Genomic DNA, 18,349 nt, shown 5'->3' with positions numbered 1-18,349 from the left:
GTTTCTCCATAGTGTTTGTGTCCTCGTGTCTTTCCAGGTTAGATGATCAGTTGAAGCCTTGTCCACACACAGAACCGGTGTACGGTTTCTTCTTGCTGTGAATGGTGTGATGTTTTTTTCAGGCTGTGTTAAAGCTCTTTCCACAGTCAGTGCACTGGAACACTCTCACCCGGGTGTGTGTGTCTCTCAGTGCTTTTCCAGTCACACTGATGTTTGAAATCTTTTCCCACAGATAGAACAGAAAAATATTCCTCATTCTAGATTCAAAAACCAGTGATACTCATGTCCTGATGAAGTGAGTGACAGTCATTTCTTGATATGATGTGTGCTTTGATACTTCTGTCTACAAATCCTCCCATTCTAATATCCTGGGAAAGATGTTTATAAAATTCGCCACGATGAGAATAGGATAGAAATTCAAAACAGACAATTCTAATTTCTGAGGAATATTCTTTTCTCCCTCAATCCTCAAAATCTGCAAATCTCCAGACCATACAGTCTTCCTCTCTGCTGTACACCCTTCTACATCCTTGCAATTCTGCTGATGGACAGATCTATGCTCACTGCATCCTGTCTTGGACTGAGAGATCATAAAAAATAGGAGCAGAAGCAGGCCATTCACTCCATCAAGCCTGATCTGTCACTCAATATGTCTTTCCTTTTCACCATACCAGCCACGGAATCCAAAGGAACATCATCTGCCATTTCTGCCAACTCTAGCATGCTGACACCATGAGCCACATCTGCACCACCACCCCAGTCAGCATTCTGCAGGGACTGCTACCTCTGTGACACCCTGGACAACTCCTCCATCACACTGTACCCACAATCCCTTCCATAGGACCATGAGATATAGGAGCAGAATTAGGTCATTGGCCCATTGAGTCTTCTCCACCATTCAATCATGATGCATTACCTTCCTATGCATTCACAGAAGATGCAATGTGTGCTCCATTACCTCTCCCCTGTCCAAGGCTCTGAACACTCCTTTCAGGTGAAGCAGCCTTTCACTTGCACCTCTTTCAATTTAGTCTACTGCATTCACTGCACAGGTTACAGGGAAAAGGCGGAGGAATAAAGTTGAGAATCATCAGGCATGATCAAATGGCAGAGCAGAGTTGATGGGCTGAATGGCCTAATTCTGCTCCTGTATCTTACGGTTAATGCTGTTTCCTCTGCATTGGGGAGAGGCTGGGTGACAGCTTTGCAGAACACCTTTGCTTAATCTACAAGCATGACCCTAATCTTCCATTCATTTGCCATTTCTACTCAGCACCTGGGTCTCATGCCCATATCTCTGTCCTTGGCCTGTTGCGATGCTCCAGTGATGCCCAACACAAACTGGAGGAACAACACCACATCTTCCGATGAGGTACATTGCAGCCTTCTGGACTCAACATTGAGTTCAACAATTTTAGACCGTGAATATTCCTCTACATACAATGAATGCCACTGAGGGGCACGCCCTGTGAAAGAATAAATAACAAATTCCTGCAATTGTCGATAAACATGTCCCTGTGAGGGGGCGGGGCTGACCTGGAATCCCAGGCTCACACTCTGCGCATGCGCCCTCCTTCACATTGCCAGCAACGCCCTGCTGGCGTTAACGGCAGCGGCCGTTAACCCAGAACCGCGAACGCGGCCCGTTTGTTGCAAACGCGGAACCGGGAGCTTTTTATTCGGGGTTTGGAGCCTCTATCAGATGTTTTCAAAGCCTTCCAACCCACACACCGGCTCGATCGTTCCCCGTTTACCCGGCGATCTCTTACTATGAATCACTCCAATTTCTACCTCCACTATCGGCACTGCGCATGCTCCACATCACAATGCCCGGGGGACTGATTGACGGCAGCTCCGAACCAATAGGAAGAGGGGGCGGGGCTGGAGGACCGAGAGGGAGAAGCTGGTCCTCCAACCAACCAGAGTGAATGAGAGGCGGGGCTGAGCCCGGATCTCTCTCATTGGCTGAAACTCTGCATCATTGTGAAGCTGCTTTGTGTCAAACTCCAGGAGAAAACTGGACCTTGTCAGCCTGGATCTGAAATGTCTCAACTTGTTGAGACTCTGAATTGGATTTGATTTGATTGAATTGGAAAAGTATTAAAAAAAAGAAAACTGGACCTTTCTGTTTGTGGCTTCAAACAGATGGAGCCCTGTGGGTGTGGGGGCAAACAGATGGAGCCCTGTGGGTGCGGAGCAAACAGATGGAGCCCTGTGGGTGCGGAGCAAACACATCAACATTTACCACTGAGATGTGGAAGCATGAGAGAGTAATTCACAAACAATTAAAGGCTGATTTAATGGAATAACTGGGCAGACAGGGAATATCACAAGTATTCATAGAATGACAATAGAATCCTACAGTACAGAAGGAGGCCATTCAACCCATCAAGTCTGCACTGACTCCCCAACAGAGCATCTTACCCAAGCCCATCGAGAATCGAGAGTCCCCAAATGTTACCCCTCCCCCAGTACAGAAATTCCCTCAGTTTAGGATTTTAATCCAAGGACCCTCACGATGACTATTATCAGGAAGTGATGTTAATTACTCAGACTACTTCTTATGCCGTTTGCTACAAATTGGAGACCAAATCCCGAGAGAAACATTAAAATTTAGGGACAAGCTCATCAGCACCATGTTACTCTCCATCTGTGTGGCAATCAGAATGCCAAAATGCCCTATTTCACCATCTTTGATAAAGACAGGACCTCGCTGTGACATCACCATCTTTGATACAGGCAGAATAAACTGTTGTGGGTGCTAGTTATGCTTGTCAGCAGTGTCACCATCTTTGCAGAATGGCCCTGTGTAGGCATCACAGCCATCCTGAGACAGTGAAGAGTTTGCACAGCCTTTAACTTCATTCAAGACCAATCCATTAACTGTCCCATTGGTGATTCTGATTGGGATGATCACTGAGGCTAAACCGGACTGATCGCAAACCTCCACCTTTTTGTTCCAAAATAGTATTCCCAAACTCCCATGTCCCCTTTAAAATTATCTCCTTCCATGTCCATAATGTCATCCATCTCCATCTCTGCCTCAGCTCTGTTGTTGATGGCCTCATTGTGTATCTATTATCTCTAGACTGGTGTATATTCCATCACATATATGGCCCACCTCCCATCCATCTCCCTTCATCATCAGCATCTCATCCAGAATTCTGGTGCCCGTATCCTAATTTGCACAAGTCTTGTTCACCCATCACGCCTTTGTTCACTGATCTAACTTGACCAGTAATGCCTCCATTTTAAAATTCTCAATCTGTTCAATTCCCTGAATAATCCCTGTAAACCTCTGTAGACGCTGCTCCCCCCCTCTCCGCCCCCCCCCCCCCCCCCGCCCCACTCTATCCCTGCAATCCTCCCAATTTCATGTGTTCCTTCCCGGGTGGCACAGTGCCTCACAGCTCCAGGGACCGGGGTTTAATTCTGGCCTTGGGTCATTGTCTGTGTGGAGTTTGCATGTCCTCCCACATGTGTCTGCATGTGTTTCCTCCAGATGCTCTGGTTTCCTCCCACAGTCCAAAGATGTGCAGGTTAGGTGGATTTGCTATGCTAAATTGCCCCTTAGTGTCCCAAGATGTGTAGCTTAGGTGGATTAGCCATGGGGAAGGTGTGGGGTTACGGGGATTGGGTGGGGGAGAGGGCCTGCGTAAGACGTTCTGTCAGAGTCAGTGCAGACTCAGTGGCCTCTTCTGCACTGTAGGGATTCTATGAGGAGGCTGATATTTGGGGATTGCAAGCTGATCTGTGGGTCAAATGGGAGAAAAGGTTGTGAGTTCTCTGGTTCAGCCCGACACTGGCCAGGAGAACGACGGAGTCATTGGCTAGGGGACAGAGTTTGTGTCTGACACAGAATGTAAAAGCTTCCCGCTTCCCAGTGTTTGATTTGAGATTTCTGTTATTCAGGAACTGTCAGACGCTCAGTGTGAGAATTCAGAGTCAGTGGGGAGAGTCAGGAGAAGTGTAGTGAGGGAGAGCTGGCTGTCAAACCCACTTCACGGATGGATATTCTGATCACTGCTCTGAACACCTCTTTCTTTGGCTCGGTAAACATTTATTTTGTCTGATGTTGCACACACGTGATATCCCTCGGGAGATTTTTTTTGTCTAACTCTATTTTTAAGGGTTTTATGTGGGTGGTTCCTGTGTGGGAGGGTGGGTTTTATTGTTCCCGCCCACTGAATACCTCGTCAGAACCGGGAACTGAAAGTGAAAGTGAGGAGCTAAAGATTCCCACTGGCTCTAATATAGAGTGCTGTTCATTCGCACATTCAAATCGTTGGTGAGAACTCAGCACTTTTCTTTAAAGTTTTTCTGCAATACAGGTAAGGAGTGAGAGAAACAGAGAGAGTGGAAGAGAGGGATATATTACTTATTTTACCACGTAACAATGTCATCAGCAAACTTAGATATGTCTCTTTAGTCTTTCACCCGACTTGTTTATAAATGTAGTGAAAAGTTAAAGTAAAGTTTATTTATTAGTCACAAGTAAGGCTTACATTAACACTGCAATGAAGTTACTGTGAAATTCCTCAGTTGAGGCCCCAGTACAGATCCCTGGCAGAGGGCTAGCCTGAGGGGGCTCCATCAGTCACATTCTGCTCTCCATTGGTATCCATTATCCCTGCTCACTGTCTCCTTCCTCCTAATCAGTTATTGACTGTTTGCATTTCACTGACAGATGATGGATGTCACTGGGCCATCGGAGAACCTCAATCACCAGACTAGTTTCGTTAATACCTTCTCTGCCCTGTTCAACAAGGAGGATTTCAGTGACATCAAACTGGTTGTGAACAAAAAGCTCACACTGAACGCCCACAGGTTCATCCTGGTCGTGCGAAGTGACGTCTTCAGGACCCTGTTGGACACTGAGCGTTGGTCGGATGCTAAAGGCCGGACTGTCCACCTCACTGAGGAAGAGGAGTGCCTGGATCACTTCCAGGACTTCCTGAGGTATCTGTACAGTGGGAGTGTCACCCTCAGCACCGAGAATGTGCAGCCCCTTCACCGTCTGTCAGAGAAGTACAATGTCCAGGAGCTGAGAGAAAGCTGCCAGCAATTCATGTTGGCCAATGTGGCTGCCCCAGACTCCTCCAACCGCGCCATCACATGGCAGAAATATGCCAAGCTGACTGGTCTGACCCAACTGGAAGAAAAATGCCTCCGGTTGATAGCCTGGAACATTGGTAGCGTCATAAAGTCGCCAGACTGGTCATCGATGGAGTGCCATGAACTCTCTGCTCTCCTCCAAAGGTCTGACCTGGTGCTGGAGAATGAAGTGATCCTTTTCCAAGCCCTGGTGAGATGGCTTTCACTGCATCCTGCCTATATTGAAGAAATGCTGCACCACATTCGCTATCCTATGATGCCCCCAGAGAAACTGTTTGACCTCCAAGCCAGAGGAAGCCTACCTGAGGCAATCTCTACCTACCTGCTCCGGGAGAGCTTGCTGGTTTACCAAGTGCACCTTTTGCCCATGGACTCCATCAGCCAACACCATGATATCACCACCATCCCATTTACCATGAGGCTGTATACATCAGGAAGTTTCAGCCACCTCTGGGACATCACAGGATATCAGATGATGAATCAAACATCTATTGGGACATCGTTCTCGACCAGCCATTTCAAACTGAAGACTCAATGGCGTGTTACCTTTTGCCCAAATCGTCAAAGGATCCAGCGGCCAAGGAACAATTTTCACAATCGCATGCGATATGGTGAGATTCAGCAGGAGGATGACTTTTCCACTCTCCTTGTCTCAGTGAGCAATTGTGAACTAGCTGGCAAGACACATTCTCACAAGCTGAGCATTCTGCTTTACCAATGTGTCAATGGTGTGTGGTTTGTGAATGAAGTGAAGACCCTCCAGGTTCCGCACTCAGAGAATGCTGAGATTAAAGATCTAATCCCCTTGTCAGAGCAAGGTAAATACATCAGCAATGATGCAATGAAGTTGCACCTCATTGGACAGACCATCTGGGAGAAATGTTAGCAGATTAAGGCAAGATTGAATTGAGGTGTTCAAGTCATGAAGGGTTTTGATAGGATAGATGGGGAGGAACTATTTGCACCAACAAGAGGGTTGGTAACCAGAGGATGAACTGATTTAAAATAATCTGTAAAGAAACAAGATGAGGAGACGGCTATGGGACACAATAAGATGTGAACTGGTGTGCACTGACTGACTGGGTTATGGAATCAGATTCAATAATTACTTTTGAAAAACAATTGGATATATACTTAAAGTGGAAAATTGCAGGGCTGTGGGGAAAGATTCGACTAGCGGGATTAATTTGATAACTATTTCAAAGAGACAACACAGGTACGATGGATTGAATGGTCTCATTTTGTGTTGTATAATTCCACAATTCTCTCACGCTTCCACTGAACTGCAGACTCTCATCTCCTGGTACTCTTCTAGTTTAACTTATATCATGTCTGTACTTGTGTGCAGACCCCATTATTGTTTGCAAATGAATTCCAGAAATATAATTATTTTAAGAATTATTTTACAGCATTTCTTATTTACTTTAAAATGTAATTGCAGATTATTTGATACCTTTTTTTTTATTCCACTTTGGTCATATTGTTACCAAGGCAATCATGTCCGCCAGTTAAAAAGAGCATCTAACAATGAACACCATCAAAACCCTTCACAATTTTATACATCACCATTAAAGCTCCCTTTAAATCTCTCTGTTTACATTACAAAACCTCTAACTTCTTGTTGCATTAGACAGTGTCTTGGTTCCTGAAAAACGAGGCTAGTTCTCTGTTGTACTGTACTCCATATTGTTGCACTGTACTCTGTATTGCTGTACTGTGCTCTGTATGGTTACACTGTACTCTGTGTTGCTGTACTGTGCTCTATATTGTTGCACTGTGCTCTGTATTGTTGCACTGTGCTCTGTATTGTTGCACTGTGCTCTGTATTGTTGCACTGTACTCTGTATTGCTGTACTGTGCTCTGTATTGTTGCTCTGTACCAGACTAAGACTCCATTTATATTATACAAGACCGTATCTCAGAGATTGCAGCACTAGACCAGGTCTCTGCTGATAATACACTTGCAACTTTGTACATTTATATGAAGTAGATATTTCTCTGTTCATTTTACACAAGATCATGACTCTGTTTACTTTAGGTAAACTCTGGCCAGAAATTTATGGCCCCACCACAGCTTGTCTCCCTCCAGTGAAGGCGGTGAACCATTTAAATCTCCATTTAGTTCAATGGGACAATAATGTACCACTGACCAGGAAGGGCCATACAATCCTGATTCCCATCTCTGGTTATTTTAATATGTGCCCTGTCTCGGTTATTACTATCTTATTATTATTGCATCTGAGCCTTTTCATACTACTCCAGACCCTGTCTGTTCATTTAAGGTTCATAGAGTCAGAGAGGTTTACAGCATGGAAACAGGCCGTTCGGCCCAACTTGTCCATGCCGCCCTTTTTTTTAAAAACCCCTAACTAATCCTAATTGCCCGCATTTGGCCCATATCCCTCTATACCCATCGTACCCATGTAACTATCTAAATGCTTTTTAAAAGACAACATTGTACCCACTTCTACTACTACCTCTGGCAGCTTGTTCCAGACACTCACCACCCTCTGTGTGAAAAAATTGCTCCTCTGGACACTTTTGTATCTCTCCCCTCTCACCTTCAACCTATGCCCTCTAGTTTTAGACTCCCCTACCTTTGGGAAAAGATATTGACGATCTAGCTGATCTGTGCCCCTCATTATGTTAGAGATCTCGATAAGATCACCCCTCAGCCTCCTACGCTCCAGAGAAAAAAGTCCCAGTCTATCCAGCCTCTCCTTATAATTCAATCCATCAAGTCCCGGTAACATCCTAGTAAATCTTTTCTGCACTCTTTCTAGTTTAATAATATCCTTTCTATAATAGGGTGACCAGAATTGCACACAGTATTCCAAGTGTGGCCTGACCAATGTCTTGGACAACTCCAACAAGACATTCCAACTCCTGTATTCAATGTTCTGACCAATGAAACCAAGCATGCCGAGTGCCTTCTTCACCACTCTGTCCACCTGTAACTCCACTTTCAAGGAGCTATGAACATGTACCCCGAGATCTCTTTGTTCTGTAATTCTCCCCAAAGCCCTACCATTAACTGAGTAAGTCCTGCCCTGGTTCAATCTACCAAAATGCATCACCTCGCATTTATCAAAATTAACCTCCATCTGCCATTCGTCAGCCCACTGGCCCAATTGATCAAGATCCTGTTGCAATTGGAGATAACTTTCTTCACTGTCCACGATGCCACCAATCTTAGTGTCATCTGCAAACTTACTAACCATGCCTCCGATATTCTCATCCAAATCATTAAGATAAATGACAAATAACAGTGGACCCAGCACTGATCCCTGAGGCACACCGTTGGTCACAGGCCTCCAGTTTGAAAAAGAACTCTCTACAACCACCCTCTGGCTTCTGTCAAGAAGTCAATTTTGTATCCATTTAGATACCTCACCCTGGATCCCGTGAGATTTAACTTTATGAAACAACCTACCATGCGGTAGGCCTTGTCAAAGGCCTTGCTAAAGTCCATATAGACAACATCAATTGCACTGCCCTCATCTACCTTCTTGGTTACCCCTTCAAAAAACTCAATCAAATTTGTGAGTCATGATTTTCCACTCACAAAGCCATGCTGACTGTCCCTAATCAGTCCTTGCATCTCTAAATGCCTGTAGATCCTGTCTCTCAAAATACCTTCCAACAATTTACCTACCACAGATGTGAGGCTCACTGGCCTGTAGTTCCCAGGCTTTTCCCTGCAGCCCTTTTTAAACAAAGGCACAACATTTGCCAATCTTCAGGCACCTCACCCGTGACTATCGATGATTCAAATATCTCGGCTGGGGGACCCGCAATTTCCTCCCGAGCCTCCCACAATATCCTGGGATACACTTCATCAGGTCCCGGGAATTTATCTACCTTGATGCGCTTTAAGACTTCCAGCACCTCCTTCTCTGTAATATGTACACTCCTCAAGACATCACTATTTATTTCCCCAAGTTCCCTAACATCCATGCTTTTTTTAACAGTAAATACTGATGAGAAATATTCATTTAGGATCTCACCCATCTCTTGTGGATCCGCACATAGATGACCTTGTTGATCCTTAAGAGGCTCTACTCTCTCCCTTGTTACTCTTTTGCCCTTTATGTATATGCCCTGTTTGTGAACACAACTCCCACTCACTTGATGAAAGAGCAGCACTTTGAAAGCTTGTGGCTTGTGCTAACAAATAAACCTGTTGGACTTTAACCTGGTGTTGTGAGACTTCTTACTCAGTTACTGTGCCAGCCATGTCCTAACTTAAATAACTGCACGCCCTGCCTTTGTTAAACACTGTTTCTAGACCATGTTCATATTTCAAAGCATAGAATCCCTACAGTGCAGAAGGAGCCTGCACTATCAATTATCCCACCCAGGCCATAGCCCCGCAACCCCACATATTTACCCAGCTAGTCCCCTTGACACTGAGGGAGAATTTAGCATGGCCAATCCACCTAACCTGTACATCCTTTGGACTGTGGGTGGAAACCCACGCAGACACAGGGAGAATGTGCAAACTCCATGCAGACAGTAACCCAAGGCTGGGTCCCTGGCACTGTGAGGCAGCAGTGCTAACCACTGTGCCACCGTGCCGCCCTATATTTATGTTAAACCAGGTTGTGTCTCAGTTTATTTTACACTAGACAATTGTTCTATTCGACACTTAACCCTTCCTTATTAATAATTAGACAAAACATCTCTATGTTTAAATCATAGGAGGCCCTGGTTTTATTACCACTGAAGACCATGTCTCTGCTTATAATTCACAGGGATCATTCTTAGTTACTGTTACATTCGATTGCATCAGCTTATATTAGCCTGAATCATTTCTTTTAAAACTGCACTAGACCACACCTCAGTTTCAATTTTACAATTAATCCTTTCTCATTTATGGTGCATTAAATCATGTTTCTAACTGTAAGGTCTGGGTGGTTGGACTTTAATTTAATTGCACCAGTTTTATATTGTATCTAATAATAACTAACAAGGTCAAGGAAGTCATTTTGATACTAACATATCCAAAGGGGCCATTTTGTTTTCTGTATTAACCACATGTATTGATCAGATCACTGTGTGAAGGGAGTAACCAGTCATGAAACAGATGCCTGTACAGGTAATGAGCCTTGATTATGGTATAAATAATGAATCAATAATCATATTGGAAAGACTGGTTTTTCATTCAAAACTCGTTAGCTTCAGTTATTGTATGTCTCTGCGTTTGTGCAGACATCTGTTCTAACAATAAAGGACCCCTGATAAAGGTCCCAGGGAATGGCACATCACAATCCTTTAGTTTGACCCGGTGGGTGGAGAATTGGTTAAACTCAACAGATTTTAGCTCTCTTGTGTTCTTGTCTGCTATACTGAGGCCGGGTGGCCACTGTTACCAAGAACTAATTAGATTAACTCAAGTAGCAGCCCTGAGTCAATTATTAACTGAGGAAAAGCTTGACTCTGACACAGGGTGCTGGCCACTCAGGGGTGAAAAGTCAAGGCTCCATAATGATTTGTTGCTGGCTGATTACTGAAGACACTCACTCGAGGCAAGAATCACATGTCCACCTCAGCAAGTGGGACTGTATCTGAGACAGAGTCTTGAGAGGGGAACGCTGTGATGGATCAACACCTCGATAAAGTTGTAAAAATCATTGTCTAATTTGATTTATTATTGTCACATGTATTAGGATACAGTGAAAAGTATTGTTTCTTGCGCGCTATACAGACAAAACATACTGTTCATAAAGAAGGAGAGGATGCAGAATGTAGTGTTATAAGAGTCAGAATAAAGTTTTAGAAGCACAGAACGAGAGTAAAAGATAGAATTAGAGGGTATGCTGGGCACAGCTTGCAAGAAGTCACCTTGCTCTTGCGCCATCTTGGAAGTTTTCCTGAATTGTTATGCAAACCTCTTTCCTTTAATAATAATGTTAATTTAATGTTATAAAATTTATTATCCACAGAATCCTGTCCTGCCTTAATTAAGTCTTGTTTAAACAGACATTTTCTTTTCATGGGGTGTGGGTGTCGCTGGCCAGACCAGTATTTTTATTGCCTGTTCCTAATTGCCCTTGAGGTGGTGGTGAGCTGCCCTTCCTGAACCGCTGCAGTCCCTGTGGTTTGAGGGACACCCACAGTGTTGTTGGGGAATTTGAGTCACTCACAGATTGGGGCGGCTGAGGTTAGTTGTGTTACTGATCAGAAAGTCAGAGTACAATCAGATAACACAGGTGGGTAAGACAAAATCTACTCTGATGTTTTAATCAAATCTGATTTATCCAGAATATTACACTGCAGCCCAGTTCGAGGAGTTATTAACATCAGCAGAAACAAACTCCAACTGTCAGAACTGAAATATAGAAAATTCACTGAACAGCAGGAGGCCATTCAGCCCATCAGGTCTGTGCTGGCTGGCAAAGTACTGTCCAGTTTCACCCTACTTTCCAGCTCTTGATCTGTCCCTCTGTGTGTTACAGAATCTCAGCTGTGTATCTGAGTTCCTGTTTAATGTGATGAGGGTTTCTGCCTCTCCCGTCCTTTCAGGCAGTGAGTTCCAGATCCCCATCACTCTCCGGGTGAAATGATTCCTCCACAAACCCTCCCAATTCTTCAATCCTTTATTCACTAGATTTGAAAATTGAACAGATTGGAATTATATTAAAAATTCATCAACTGGCTTCAGCTTTCTGCCACACAGCTTTACTAGACATATACTTTTATAACTGATTAATCTGGTGACCAGAACTGTGCTCAGTACTCCAGCTTGCTCCAACGAGCATTTTATAAATATAAACAGAATATGCTGGATAACCTCAGCAGGTCTGGCAGCATCTGTGGGGAGAAACAGAGTTAATCTTTTGGATCTAAATGATCCTTCTACAGAATGTTTTATGAAGCATTTTATAAACATAGAAAATAGGTGGAGTCGGCTATTCGGCCCTTCGAGCCTTCACCACCATTCAATATGATCATGGTAGATCATGGACTTACAGTATCACAGTCCCGCTTTCTCTCCATACCCCTTGTGGTCCCTTTAGTCACAAGAGTCACATCCAGCTCCCTCTTGAACATATTTAACAAACTGGCCCCAACACCTTTCTGTGGTAGAGAATTCCACAGGTTCACAACAAGAAGCTCTTCCTCATCTCAGTCTAAGATTGTAACCCCTAGTTCTGGACTTCCCCAACATTGGGAACATGTTGGGACTGCATCGAGCCTGTCCAGTCCCATCAGGATTTTAAATGTTTCTATGAGATCCCCTCTCATTCTAAATTCCAGTGAGTAAAAGCCCAGTCGATCCAGTCTCGCTTCATATGTCAGTCCTGCCATTCCAGGAATCAGTCTGGTGAACCTTAGCTGGACTCCCTCAATAGCAAGAATGTCCTTCCTCAGACTAGGAGACCAGAAATGCACACAATACTCAAGGTGTGGCTTCACCAAGGCCCTGTACAACTGCAGCAAGACATCTTTACTCCTGTACTCAAATCCTCTTGCTATGAAGGCCAGCATGCCATTAGCTTTCCTCACCGCCTGCTGTACCTGCATGCCAACCTTCAGCAACTGTCCCACCATGACACCCAGGTCACGATGCACTTCCCCTTTTCCTAAACTGCCACCATTCAGATAATAATCTTTCTTCCTGTTTTTGCCACCAAAGTTGATAACCTCACATTTATCCACATTATATTGCATTTGCCAAGTATCTGCCCACTCAGCCTGTCCAAGCCCCCCTGTAACCTCTCAGGATCCTCCTCACAGCACACACTGCCACCCAGCTTAGTGTCGGCTGAAAATTGGAGATATTGCATTCAATTCCTTCATCCAAATCATTAATGTATATTATGAACAGCTGGGGTTGCAGCACTGAACCTGCCGCACCCACTAGTCACTGCTTCCCACTCTGAAAAGGATCCATTTATTCCCACTCTCTGCTTCAGTTTGAGCATAATCTCCCTCCTCTTATACACTAGGCTTGGGCCAAATGTCTTCTTGACCACCTGATTGAGACACTGATCAGCCTTGATTGAATGGCAGAGCAGACTCAATGGGCTGAATGGCCTAATTCTGCTCCTACATCTGATGGTCTTATGATCTACCTGTCCAGCCTCCTTCACAGATGCCTGGATGTTGACTCCAGGTTCTCTCTGATCCTCTATAATTCTCAGCATCATCCCTTTACTGTTCATTCCCTTGTCTTGTCTAATGTCCCAAATTCATTCTCTCTCACTGCTCCAGATCGAATTCCATGTGCCATTTTTCTGCCCATCTGACCAACCCACTGATATCTTCCTGCAGTCCACGGCTTTCTTCTGGATTGTTAAACATAAATACAATTGTTGTTTCATCTGCAAACTGAATCATGAGCCTTACATTTAAGTCTAAGTCATTGATATATACCACAAAACTGTGGAACCTCACTGGCAACCAGACACTATTCAGTCCTGGGTGTGATTAACAGCAGCAATAACAGCAGAATCCAACCCCTGCTGTCGCCTGTGAACTTGCTGGTGTTTCAGCAGGTTGTTTGACTGAGCGAATCCCTTCCCACACATGGAGCAGTTGAACGGCCTTTCCCCAGTGTGAACTCGCCGGTGTTTCAGCAGATTCTGTTTACTTTTAAATCTCTTCTCACAATCAGAACATTCAAAAGGTCTCTGATCAGTGTGAACAAGTTGGTGTGTAGTCAGGTGGGATGACTGAGTGAATCTCTTGCCGCACAGGAGGCAAGTGTACGGTCTCTCCCCAGTGTGAACTCGCCGGTGTATCAGAAGATCAGATGTATCAATGAATTCCTGACAACACACAGGGCAGGTGAACGGCCTCTCCCCAGTGTGAACTCGATGGTGTCTCAGAAGGTGAGCTAACCGAGTGAATCCCTTCTCACAGAGAGAGCAGGTGAATGGCCTCTCCCCAGTGTGAGTGTGCTGGTGTTTCAGAAGATCCTTTTTGCTTTTAAATGTTTTATCACATTCAGGACAATTGATAGGTCTCTGATCTGTGTGAACAAATCGATGTTTCAGGAGCTGGGATGAACAAGTGAATCCCTTCCCACACACGGAGCAGATGAACGGCCTCTCCCCAGTGTGAGTGCGCTGGTGAATCAGTAAATCCTTTTTACTTTTAAAGTTCTTCTCACAATCAGAACATTTAAATGGTCTCTGATCAGTGTGAACACTTTGGTGTGTCAGGAGGTGGGATGACTGGGTGAATCCCTTACCACACATGTTGCAGATGAATGGCCTCTCCCCAGTGTGAGTGCGTTGGTGAATCAACAAATCCTTTCTGCTTTTAAAGCTCTTCTCACACTCACAACATTTAAACGGTCTCTGATCAGAGTGAACCTGGTGGTGAGTCCGGAGGTTTGATAAAGCATTAAATCCCTTCCCACATTGAAGACAGGTGAATGGCCTCTCACCAGTATGGACATGCTGGTGTGTGTACAGGCTGGATGACTGAGTGAATCCCTTCCCACACACACAGCAGGTGAATGGTCTCTCCCCAGTGTGAATACGTCGATGGGTTTCCAATTCAGACGGGTAATTGAATCCCGTCCCACAGTCCGCACATTTCCACGGTTTCTCCATGATTATTGACAGGCTATCGGGTGTAGGCGGGATGCAGATTTGAGCTCACTATCAGATCAGCCATGATGTTATTAAATGGCGGAACTGGCCCGTGGGGCCGAATGGCCTATTGCTGCTCCTTGTTCACATGGTGCCGGTGTCCTCATGTCTCTCCAGGTTATTTAATCAGTTGAAACCAGGTCCACACAAAGAACACGAGTGCGGTGTCTACCTGATGAAAATGTGCTATTTCTTTTCACGCTGTGTGACTGGTTAAAGCTCTGTTCCAGCTGACTGTGGAAAAGTAACTGAGATGTCTGTGTCTCGGGGCTTTTCCAGTCACACTGATGTTGAATAATTTCCCAAAGACAAAATAGGCAAACGTTTCTCCTTCCACATTCATGGGCCTTTGATATTCAGATCCTGAAGAATCATGTGACACTGTCAGATCCCGAGACGTTTGGTTTAAATCGCCCGTCTGCAGATATTCTGGAAAAGGAGTTTACATTGAATTACTTTGAATACACAAGACACAAACAAGCCATTCAGTTTAATTCTTTATACTTGACACATCTTCTCCTGTCCCATAGACCTCATCTCAGCCTTTCAGTTGATTTTTCCATTTCTTTTTCTCTTGTGTGTTTCTCCCATTTCCTTTTGAAACAATCTCAGCACTTTCCTCAACTCATTTCTATGGTAATTCTAAACCTGTGAGTGAAGAAATTTGTCCTTATTGCTTCTTGGATTTATTGGTAACTATCTTGTATTTATGACTCTTCGTTTATTGATCATTCCTTCTTTTAGACTCTGTCACAAGTGGAACATTCTCTCCACATTTCCCCTGTCCAAGCCACTAATAATTTGAAAGACTTTTATCAGGTCACTGCTCGATAGGAAAAAACTTCAGTCCATTTAACCTTTCCTGAAAGTTGTAATCTCTGTTTACAAAAATCATCACAGTCAATGCAGAATAGAAATCACAGAGAGACAAACATTTCTCTTGGGGTTGAGTTTTCTGTGTGTAAATCGTCAACATGTAACCGTGTGTAAAAGCAGTTTTCAAACATCCATCATAGAATCGGAGAATCCTCAAGGTACAGGAGGAGGCCATTCAACCCATCGAGTCTGCACCGACAACTATCCCACCCATTCCCGTAATATTTACCTTGTTAATCTCTCTGACACGAAGGGGCAATTGAGCATGGCCAATCCACCTAACCTGCACATCTTTGGACTGTGGGAGGAAACCGGAGCACCCAGAGGAAACCCACGCAGGCACGGGGAGAATGTGCAAACTCCACACAGGCAGTCACCCAAGGGCAGAATTGAACCCAGGTCCCTGGCGCTGTAAGGCAGCAGTGTTAATCACTGTGCCACCGTGCTGCCCCATCTTGCATCTATAAAGCAGCTGTCAATCCACAATAGAAACGCTGAACAGACAATTTTCTTTTCTCCACTCCCAGTTTTCTCCCTCCCTCTCCTCTGTCTGGGTTCAGTTCTCCAGCTGCTGTCTGCAGACTGACAATAAAACCAATGGGTCTTATTGGGGGTGTTGGGGCCTCCAGCTGGTGTTTGTGAATCCTCCCCGCCCACCTCCCAGGGTTTCCTTCCTTCCCAGAGATCAGAGTCCTCATTGATTTGAGGCCAAAGTGTAACCTCTTATTTATTGTCCCCCTCCCCCATCCTCTGATGTGAACCATCCTCCAGTGGCTGAGCCAGGATGGGGCCGTTAACCTGGGCCTGTTCCCGGGAGGGAGGGAGGGAGAAGCCCCGCAGCTGCAAACCAGGGAGCTGACAATGATTCTGAAGGGTTTGTGGATCCACAAAGTGTTTCCAAATCCTCCTCAATGTCCAGCCACCGGTTTCAGCGCTGTCCCTGTGGTAAAGCCGGGGCCTGCGGCCTAGGCCAGAAGTTGGTGCTGTTTCCAGTGCAGCCGTGGTTTCCATTCCCACCCTGTGCTCACAATCTCCTCCCGAACCCTGCCCAACACCATGACTGACACTGAGCATGCTCAGAGCGCACACCCACACCACCTGATGTGGAGGTGCCGGTGTTGGACTGGGTGAGTCACCTGATGAAGGGGCGGAGCTCCGAAAGCTCCTGATTCCAAATAAACCTGTTGGACTTTCACCTGGTGTTGTGACTTCTTCCTGTGCACACCACACCTGCGCAGTGCGTTCCCAGGCTCCCCAACGCCTGATCATCTTTGCGCATGCTCCACTCCCAGCCTGGACCCGCCTGTCATTTACTCCGATTGGTTGGAGGATCAGCCGCTCCGGCTCAGTCCTCCAGCTCCGCCCCTCATTTATTCTGATTGGTTGGAGGACGAGCCGCTCACGCTCGGTCCTCCAATCCCGCCCCTCATTCACTCCAATTGGTTGGAGGACCAGCCGCTCGGCTCGGTCCTCCAGCGCCGCCCCCTCTTCCTATTGGTCCGGAGCTGCCGTCATTGTGATGTGGAGCATGCGCAGTGTCATTGCTGTCCTTGGCGCTTGTTTGTTCCGGAGAAGCGGAGTCAGCGTTAGGCGGTGGCTGGGAGGATTTGGAAACACTTTGTGGATCCGCAGGCGGGAAGGAGCTCGAGCCGGCGGGTTTTCAATGGGAATTTTAAATGGCGCGGATCCAGAGCCCGATAGAAAACCGGAAACATAAATGGATCCGGGCGGTGAGGCTTCATAAACACCCGGTGTCGGTCAGGTGCCGGATCTCGGGCATGGGTGACACAGTGGTTAACACTGCTGCTTCACAGCGCCAGGGACCCGGGTTCAATTCCCAGCCTGGGTCACTGTCTGTGTGGAGTCTGCACATTCTCCCCGTGTCTGTGCGGGTTTCGTCCGGGTGCTCCGGTTTCCTCCCACAGTCTGAAAGATGTGCTGGTTAGTTAGGGTGCATTGGCCGTGCTAAATTCTCCCTCAGTGTAACCCGAAAAGGTGCCGGAGTGTGGTGACTGGGGGAATTTCACAGTAACTTCATTGCAGTGTTAATGTAAACCTACTCGTGACACTAATAATTAAACTTTAATCCCTCAATTTGTGAGGCAAAATCCTCAGACGTTAACATCGGCCATCTTTATTAAGGGCAAAACCAAATGGATAATCCTCAGCAAACAAAACATCAGAGATAGAGTTTGTTGTGAAATCAGTGGGTTGTTGTAAAACAGGAGGTCAGAATTATAGCCAACACCAACTTCTATTTATAATATCATAAATCATCCCAGTGCACTTCACACAAGTGGCACGGCGGCACAGTGGTTAGCACTGCTGCCTCACAGCGCCAGGATTCGATTCCCGGCTTGGGTCACTGTGTGGAGTTTGTACATTCTCCCTGTGTGTGCGTGGGTTTCCTTCGGGTACTATGGTTTCCTCCCACAGTCGGAAAGATGTGCTGGTTAGGTGCATCGACCCAAACAGGTGCTGGAGTGTGACGACTAGGGGAATTTCACAGTAACTTCATTGCAGTGTTAATGTAAGTCTTACTTGTGACTGATAAATAAACTTTAAGGAACATTATAAAACAAAGTGAGATTCCCAGATACATCAGGAGATATTAGGACAGATGACCAAAAACTTGGACAAAGAGGTGAGTTTAAAAGAGGCTTAAAGGAGGAAAGTGAGGTAGAGACAGAGAGGTGTAGGGTGGGAATTCAGATCCTGGGGCTGAAGAACTGAAGACACGACCACCAGTAGTG

At 45.5% G+C, this 18,349-nt stretch overlaps 4 protein-coding genes across 4 annotated transcripts in view; 1 reads left to right on the top strand and 3 right to left on the bottom strand.

Moving 5' to 3' along the window:
* Positions 1 to 18,349, bottom strand: part of LOC144485203 (uncharacterized) — a 247,144-nt gene that overhangs the window by 36,431 nt on the left and 192,364 nt on the right. The window lies entirely within an intron of this gene.
* LOC144485202 (uncharacterized) overlaps positions 1 to 18,349 on the bottom strand; it is a 199,433-nt gene that overhangs the window by 150,331 nt on the left and 30,753 nt on the right. The gene's annotated exons all lie outside the window — the stretch shown is intronic.
* The window catches only part of LOC144485226 (uncharacterized), a 123,298-nt gene that overhangs the window by 88,113 nt on the left and 16,836 nt on the right, over positions 1 to 18,349 (top strand). The window contains exons 11-12 of the mRNA XM_078203433.1: positions 4,688 to 5,933; positions 7,154 to 7,212. Of these exons, the coding sequence (XP_078059559.1) occupies positions 4,688 to 5,933; positions 7,154 to 7,212 (1,305 nt within the window). The remainder of the gene's footprint in view (positions 1 to 4,687; positions 5,934 to 7,153; positions 7,213 to 18,349) is intronic.
* LOC144485198 (uncharacterized) lies at positions 11,633 to 16,830 on the bottom strand. The gene is made up of 2 exons (XM_078203404.1): positions 16,793 to 16,830; positions 11,633 to 15,149 (listed from the first exon to the last, which is right to left on the bottom strand). The coding sequence occupies exon 2, from the start codon at positions 14,679 to 14,681 to the stop codon at positions 13,533 to 13,535; it is 1,149 nt and encodes a 382-aa protein (XP_078059530.1). The 5' UTR covers positions 14,682 to 15,149; positions 16,793 to 16,830; the 3' UTR covers positions 11,633 to 13,532.

The sequence above is a fragment of the Mustelus asterias genome, unplaced genomic scaffold (genome assembly GCF_964213995.1).
Source record: "Mustelus asterias unplaced genomic scaffold, sMusAst1.hap1.1 HAP1_SCAFFOLD_171, whole genome shotgun sequence".
NCBI classification, from domain to species: domain Eukaryota; kingdom Metazoa; phylum Chordata; class Chondrichthyes; order Carcharhiniformes; family Triakidae; genus Mustelus; species Mustelus asterias.
Note: the sequence above shows the minus strand (reverse complement) of the source record. Positions and strands in the feature narration are given on the sequence as shown.